Source organism: Brachyhypopomus gauderio, unplaced genomic scaffold (genome assembly GCF_052324685.1).
Source record: "Brachyhypopomus gauderio isolate BG-103 unplaced genomic scaffold, BGAUD_0.2 sc79, whole genome shotgun sequence".
In the NCBI taxonomy this organism is placed as follows: domain Eukaryota; kingdom Metazoa; phylum Chordata; class Actinopteri; order Gymnotiformes; family Hypopomidae; genus Brachyhypopomus; species Brachyhypopomus gauderio.
The window spans coordinates 219176-227492 of NW_027506900.1; the positions used below are offsets into that span (position 1 = coordinate 219176).

Genomic DNA, 8317 nt, shown 5'->3' on the forward strand with positions numbered 1-8317 from the left:
GCATTTTAAAGCTTTATCAATGTGATTTTCTTAAATCACACTTAACTCAAACGCTACAAGAGTAAAAAGGCAAACGAATTTTTTAAAGCACATGCTTGACTTTAAAAGTCTGTAAAAGACCAAAAACATTTCAAAATAAAGACCATCTTAAATTTATATAAATTCTTACAGGGGTTACAGCATAAAACATCTTTTTTGCAAATATAAAAGCTTTGAACTGTATTATTTGTCTGGACTATATATAGTAGTTGTGCAGATAACATGCAAAAGTAATTACCGCATCAAATCTCTCACATAACGTTAAAATAAAGTGTTTAATTAATACATAGTGTACCACAAATACTGCATAGGGGCATATTCTCTGTTAAGTGCTTCTTTAAAATATGAGATATGTCACAAAATTTCAAAGTAATAACAAAAGTAATAAGGATATATCCCACTTTATTTCTACGTCTTTTAATCACTTTCAGTAGAAACTTTGGCAAGAAGGGTTAAGACCTTTTAGCAGCATCATAATGATGAAAAAACTAATTTCACTTTGTCCACAGAAAGGGGTGAATGAGGCTTCCACTATCAGTAAAACAATGCCAGTATAGAGACTTCCTAGATGACATAAGCATTGCAAATCCACAGTATTTCTCAGTGGAACATAATGTTTTAACTATGCGATATTTCAAAAGAAAGAAGTTTATAATAAATCATTGCACATGATGTCAATGGTATTTAGTGGCAAGCCAGAAAGGTTGTACACTCTAAATAATGTAGCAATAATAAAAACAAGTTGTACTTGAAAGTATCAAGGTAATCAAGCATAAGATCATGTCTTCAAAATATTTGTTCTTAAAATTTACTTAAGTTAATAAGAGAACTGTTCGGAAGTTTAAATGTCCAATGATGAAATGTCCAGCTTAATACTTATACAGCACAAAGGGATATAATTTCACAAGAACAAGAAATTCTGTAAGTATAAGGCATTAGCATTTTGCATATTGCATTTCATACCATGTTGAAGACTGGACATAAACTGCACCGTGCAGGGTTATGATTGCATAATGCATAATGGCACATCCATTATCTAATCAATCAGTAATCATAAGAATGCAAAAAACATGAGACATAAAAAGATTACTGAAATCAAAAGTTTGGCTCTTAGTTCAAGGAACAAAATACTTGAATTTCACTTTTTAAAAGATTTTGTCTGAATGCTTATCAGCAATAAAGGTGGCAAACTAACATCTCCTTGCACCTAAATGAATGTCTGAAACATGCCACAATGATCAATAGCCTTATCCACGATATATAGCCTTAGAATTATATATAACTCAAAGTAAACCCATGTTTGTGTGTAATTATATATATATATATATATATATATATATATATATATATATATATATATATATATATATATATATATATATAATTACACACATGCACACACTTTTACCGGAATAGATCAGATAAACAAACAGGCTTAACAAAATAATTTTTTTAAAACTAGATGCTCAGAAGATATCTGAAAGAAAAAAAATCCATAAATTGGATATTTTTGTAATATCCAGTTTACATATTTCCATTATTTATTTTATACCGTCAAACAGTAAGTACTTTCCTTTCTCTTTGGAGCATCAAATCACATGAAATAACACATTCCAGGATAGTTGTAGGCGTGCAAGTGCCAATGTCCTGCAAAGGCATTCAGACTACTCTTATACAAGAAGAGCATCAATAAGAACCGCTGACCAGGCCATTGTAGCAGCAGGGCCAATGTCATACATATTGGCCAATCACATAATAGCCCCTGATCAGCTCACATCTACCAAGATGGCTTTTTGGAATATTTCTGGTCGGAGGACAAGCTCTACTCAGTCAAATATCAGGATAAAACTCTGAATTCACATCCATAGTGTGCAGCACAGGCTTTTGTTCGGTATTAGACATTTTGCTTAGCACTTCTGATGAAAGCGTGTAGCTGTTCCCAGATTTCTCCTCAAACCAGCTGTCCAGCGGCCTCTTTCCATCGAAGTTGGCAATGGGTGGGCCATTAACAGCCAGGGTGAGCAGGTCATTCATCTGTTCCAGGGTTAATCTGGAGCGGTTGTTCCTTCGCACTTTGTACAAGGATCCTCGTCCTTTATCGCAGCAGACAGTTGATGTCGGCAGGACCCTGACAACCTGCAGAATTTGACTGAGCAAAGGAAAACGCTGTTTGTTTCTGCATATATGATTCATCACATCCTTAAAGCCATTCATGCTATAATAGTCAGCTTTGAGATCCCTCCATTCTCCTATTAGGCTTCCTCGTACGTCCATTCTGTCTTGGGACAGCTCATGACCTGATGAGGGAATCGTTTCCAGATGGTCATAAATGAGCAGGATCTCCTCTTCCCCATAGGTTCGGAGGTCATTCCTGTTGCATGGCCAGGAGGCCAAATCAAGCACACTACAAGCTTGCACAACAGAACGGCTGCACTGGTCAATGCGCTGAGCCAGAATGCCCTGGCTCCGATGGCAGATCTTCTCCCGGATGGACTGAAACTTGGATTCTGCCACCCGCAAGTTCTTGAGGTCAACACCATTGAAGCTCTCGCGGAAGTTCTCCTCAAACTCTTGTAGATACTCTCCTGGAGAATCAACTAACTGACCAATCTCATGAATGGCTTCCTCAATCTTTGCATCGACATGCGAGACTAGGAGATAGTCTCCTTGAAAGATGAAGGCAAGGCGTGACAGAACAGCAATGACATCCAAAAGGAAATAGATCAGCTTCACAGACTGGTAGTCCATGAGGAACTGCAGGAGAGACAGAGCAATGGCGGCCGCATCTGCCCTCTGGGTCTGAGTGCTGATGCACTTAAGGTGCGTCACCACTTCCAGGTAGTCTTTGATGAGGGCGTTCAGAACATTAGGCTCCCCAATGATCCACCGAACCGCTCGTATGTCCCCAAGGAACTCTGTTTCCTCTGACAGCGTCGGTGCTGTTGATCTCAACTCAGCCATCATACGAGGTGAGTATCTGTAGAAGCTCAACAACTGCTTTAAGTTGTTCTCCAAATCATCTAAGCATGACAATTCCTTCCCACATATGGCATCTAGTATCTCCAAATGGGGCCGATGGATCATAATGGGCAGACACAACATGAACGGGATAGTCTTACGAATGGCTACATAGAGGTTTGCCCTTAGACTACAGGAAATGTTGGAACCATCAATTCCCAAACCTACAACTAGCATGTCTTGTAGCTTCAGGCCCAATACACCAAAGGCCCGATCAACAGCCTGAAGGTAGCCATCTACATTGCTACTACACAGTCTCTGTAACGAGAGAAACTCTGTAGCAGGTGGGCCGTCTGTGGTGATGAACTGCACATAAACCGCAACAGTGTCTGCCAGCAAATCGTCATTCTGCCCATCCATGATCACTCCAAGGTACGGAGAGAGGCGGATCTTCTCTGCCAAGTCCTCTTTGAACGCACGAGAAATGTGGTGGATAAGTATCTGGCAATCACTTTCGTTCATGTACTGATCAACTACTTTAAGTTCACACTTCTTCAGCAGCTCTGCCAAAGGTCGGAGGTCAGAAAATGGACGCCCTTCGACTGCTAGATGGTAAGCAGCGTTGAAAAGCGTCATCATGTTCCGACACATCTCCTCAGTCTTCTCAGGATGCATGCGTAGCTTGTACAATTGCAGACATTTCTTGTGCAGGTTGCTCTGGCTATGCAGCTTGATGGTGTGAATTTTGAACTGCTTGGAGCCAATGATGAAAGCGGACGTCCTTGAAGACTGCACGGTATACTGCCTGCACACGTGACACCACATTTCATTCAGCGTGGGGGAGTAGCGCAAGAACCAGAATTTCTTAAGCCACTCCTGCTTAAAACGGCGAATCCGCCGACCTGGACCAACAGATAGTTTAGATGTATCGTCGGTAGCTACCAGCATGTCGGCGGCAATGGATTCGTCTGCAGAGTCAACGTCCTGGTCATCTTCTTCCAACACTGCTGGGATGGGGGTCATGCCCTCCATTGCTGCAAGAGGACAGAAATGTTCTGTTTACATAAACGTCCTTAAACAGTTAAGCTGCTTACGCTGCATCAAATTAAACTACCTGGTTGTTTCTGTTTTTGTCATATGCTGTTTTATGACAAATCCCTTACAAAGATCTCAAAGTGAAAAACAATATAGTTGAACTGTGCCCAACATCCACACCTGCTCATAAACCTGCTACAGCACTGCACTGCAATTTGGCATTGTAGTAGTTTTGTTGATTAAATACAGTCATCCAATTTACCAGCTATACTGCAACATACCATTAAAAGTTAATAATCGGAGAGCAAAATGAGAAGACAATGGTTTTTTTTTCCAAATATTTAATAAGATTATTAAGTTTACAGTTAAGTAATTTTACAGTTCAATAGAAATGACACCGACAAACGTGTTACACCACGTTACACCAGCTTTGACGGAAATATTATTACCAAAGGAACGCGAGAAATGTATCTACGCATATGAGGTCATGTGCAGGAAGAGATATATGGACCACTGATTATTTGAGTATGATGCCGGTAGTCATCTAAAACACAGCATGACACCATTCCACTGTAGAGTTCGCGCCCAGTAACAAACCTACCTCTGAGGTCATCACTGGGCAGGGGCTCAGATGGGGGCAATGCCAAAGTCTCAGCCTGTTCCTGCTGTTTAAAACGGAGCAGCTCAGCCTCCAGTTCTCGTATACGTCTCTTCAGTCTTACACAGTTGGGGCAGAACGATGTAGATGGGCCTTCGCTAGTCATATTATGTGGCGTAAGCTCTTCCTCTGCCTCCATTTTGACACATCTTTCATTAAGACTACTCTCCAACTGCTCCACAGGGGCCAGTCCAGAGGCCAAAGGACCCACCTTACACTCAGTCTGACTGAGGAACGTCTCCGCTACATGGTGGGGAAACGTCCCAGATTGGTTGAAGACATTGCTGATTTGTGCTCTTGCTCTTGGTAATGATAGAGTGCTGTTTAATGGATTGTCCTGACTTTGGCTTGCTTCCAGCGATGCTTCCAGAACATCTTTAAAGATAAGATCAATCTTTTTTTTTTTGGCTTGAGGTTGGTTATCGGCCTCATCGCTCCCGTGCTTGCTGAGGGTTCTCCTCCCATGCAGAGCTGAGCGCAGAACGGGGCCTTGAGCTTCTTCTTGGTATTGGGTGAGGCCTTCTGCATTTAACCCTAAAGAACCACAAGGCAGGATTAAAATACAGGTACCATAACTTAATAAAGCATCAAAAGGCTTGTTTACAGGAAAATGTAGGGGAAAATAATACGAGAAAAGACATTTGAAAACAACAACGAAATTGACCAAATAGAACAAAACCTACATCACTTACCTGTAAAACCATTGTAGGTAAACTGCCCGGAACATTTCCTCTGTGATAATTTTATTGTTGACAAAAGTTGTTAAAGCTCAGTTCACATCATAACAGTGAATTATATTTAGAAAAGTGTTTCTATACTTAATAAAACAATTACACTTTGTAGTATTACGAGTTTACTAACGTTTTGGTAAATATATTATTTTGGTGTTTGTCCACTCAAGAAGTCTCTCTATATAATTTTCTTTGCAATGTATAATTTCATTTGTGAAATTTGTGGTACAAGTGTTCACATGCACATTTCATTTTGCTTAATTTGATGTTGGTTGTTCATGGACCTATGACGATCATACAAGCTAATTCAAAACCAGCGCTTAGAAAAAAAAAAGGCAGACTAGTCTACACACTCAGACTTTCATTTTCAAATATGACTATTTGAAGTTTAGTTGTCAAATATCCACCAAATGTCTCAGAAGTTGATTACTGCGCACTCAGGACCCCAGTAACAGCTTATTACATCAGTAAGCATTCACCCAGTTCCACCTAATAAAACCTGGAAGTGTTTCTTTAATCAGAGACAGCAGGAGATAGCTCACCTGTGTCCTGGTGGCGGCCAATCCTGTCCTGGGAGATGCTCTGCAGTCGTTTCATGTAGTCATCGCTGTACCACACGCAAAGTCTTTCTCCCACTGCCAGTCTGCGACACACACGGAAGTAAATATGCTCGCCATGCTGGAAAGCGCTCAGGTTCCTCTCACTCTCCTCTGAAGACACCCGGACATATCTGATAAAACAACATGGAGCGTTTTAAAATGGAGACAGTTGTGTACAAAGGGAGCACCAACGTCGCGGCTGAAGCCAGACCTGTGGTCTTTACCTCATCCAGTTTGCTATGGTCTCATCGCGGCCATCGATGGACTTGTACGTGTTGTCCTCGTTAGCAAGCTAAAACAAAATCACCAACATCTCAACGAGTGAACAGAAATGCTGGTCGATTCAGAAGTAACATTTAAAAACAGACGTACCATCCATGTGTAGATTCCTGACTGCTTGTCTTTGGTGATCAGCTGGCCTTGGTAAGGGCCAAACAGAGCCCCCTTGGGGATGTTCTCATCCATGCAGCAAACGTCCACCTCCTGGCCCTCCCCAATAATCTCAATTCCAGAAGGCACAGTGAGAACTGCCCGATTAGGCAGACCCAGTGCAACAGGAGTGTCAGGCACGAAGACAGGGGGGCCATGGGTTGGACATTCCTCCAAAAAGAACTCCCTACAATCTTCACAGACTGCAAAAACAAAAAGCTATTAGAATCTTCATTCGTAAAGCGTACTTCAACACATGAATTACACGACCCTTCATGATGAAAGTTATTTGAGGACCCAATACCCACACCAGAAGTCAACATTCTGTTGTCCCACAGTGGCGCAGTGCTCGTGGTTCACTTTTAGCTTTTTGTTCGGCTCCTCTGAATATTCATTGTTGACACTGAAATTTTACACATTTTACAGTTAATGAAGGCACTACATTCATTATTCAATCACTCGTATTGTCTAGGTAGACTGGACAAAAAGAAAATGGAAGTTGCCTCCCAGTTCATCACCGTTCGTGACACACCACCCCAACTTGAGGGGAACCCTTGAGTGTATGTTTGCTAGGGTTGATCTTATTACCCTGTGCTGCAGTCTGGCTCAGTTTCCATACACGGCTCAGTGGGAAAGGTAGCAGGGTCTGCCATGATCAGTACAGGGAGCACGACCAAACCCTGTGTGTGCTTCTTTCATGCAAACATTTTACCACCTGGGAGAGAAATTGAAAAAGTAAATGTACAACCTCACTGACATGTATGTAGGCTAAATGCGGTATGAACTCTGTGCTGCCAGTTTTATATTCTGAGAAACCTGCAAGTGTCTGCTTCTCAGATTTACAGCGTATATGTAAAATCATCAGCCAACGGAACATCTAGTAAGAGGTAATAACATGACATTCTGAAATAATAATAAAAACACACAAAAAAGACGTGTAAAAAGACTTCGTAAAATTCCTGAAATATCACGAAAACGACCAAGCAGGCACGTCTTTGATAGTTCACTCTGGGTAGGGGCGTAAAAAACATTAAATTCCTGTATGAATTTCAAATTAAAACATAGCAAAAGGTCAAAAGGACTGCTATGAAAGTCACACGATGGGTTTTCTAAAATCTAGATATTTTTAATGTCTCCGTTATCAAACTATCACTTCCGAAATATTTCGTTTAGAAAGCAGAGACGTGATTGGACGTCGGCACCGTCGCTCTTGGGCCACTCGCACTACGAACAGTACAACAAACAAGACAGAAATGCTCCTTAAAAAGAGTCAACTTCACTCCACCGGTTGGATTCTCCGACTCAATGGAGCATAGCAACGAAGGCCACTGTGCACCTATAATGTCCGTGACCCACGGGGCGACGGTTCCGACGCTAGCCTATATTCGCCGTTCACTTAATTGGCGATTTGCCTAACGCTTTCGGAAGCCATTTTCATTGGCCACACTGGCTAGTGAGAGAAACTCACCTCCTGCAGGACACGCAGCGCGCGCGGCGGGGTCGTCGCTGGGCTCTCTTGCGAGCGACCTGTGCGGCACGTGCAGCGGCGGGCGCGCGACGGGACAGGTTAAACCCCACTAGTCCGGCCCGATGTGAAGTTCATCATCTCGGATACTAGTAACAAGTCAGGCTGCTTCGCTCAGCTTTGACCACCATCTTTTTTTTTTTTTTTTTTATTACAGGAAATGACATGGAAAAACGGAAGAAAGCCGCGTTTATAGAGAACCGGGCTAACGTGTAAAATCACAAAAAAGTTGCATTTCCACGAGACTCGCACAAATGTTTAACCGCTCACACGTCTAAATGCATCATTTCTGTTTAGCGAAATATGTGTGTCACAGCTCGCCTGTATACACGTTCTGGTCGCG

General features: G+C 41.9%; 1 protein-coding gene across 2 annotated transcripts; it reads right to left on the minus strand.

Annotated features, from left to right (window-relative positions):
- Positions 1-1432: 1432 nt before the first annotated feature.
- Positions 1433-8098, minus strand: prdm11 (PR domain containing 11). 2 transcript variants are annotated; one of them, XM_076990926.1, is made up of 8 exons: positions 7918-8098; positions 7038-7164; positions 6758-6852; positions 6393-6652; positions 6245-6312; positions 5964-6151; positions 4634-5224; positions 1433-4031 (listed from the first exon to the last, which is right to left on the minus strand). In XM_076990926.1, exons 2-8 carry the CDS (start codon positions 7100-7102, stop codon positions 1870-1872), a joined length of 3429 nt encoding a protein of 1142 aa, XP_076847041.1. In that variant the 5' UTR covers positions 7103-7164; positions 7918-8098; the 3' UTR covers positions 1433-1869. The 2 variants fall into 2 exon arrangements, with proteins under 2 accessions (XP_076847041.1, XP_076847042.1); XM_076990927.1 differs by lacking the exon at positions 4634-5224.
- Between the last annotated feature and the right edge of the window lie 219 nt (positions 8099-8317).

Excerpts from the sequence above, each read along its gene's own strand:
- prdm11 (XM_076990926.1), bottom strand. The coding sequence starts at position 7,102 with ATGGCAGACCCTGCTACCTTTCCCACTGAGCCGTGTATGGAAACTGAG. Across the intron at positions 6,853-7,037 it reads GAGCCAGACTGCAGCACAGG|TGTCAACAATGAATATTCAG; the intron begins GTAATAAGATCA and ends GTAAAATTTCAG. Across the intron at positions 4,032-4,633 it reads GCCCAGTGATGACCTCAGAG|CAATGGAGGGCATGACCCCC; the intron begins GTAGGTTTGTTA and ends GTCCTCTTGCAG.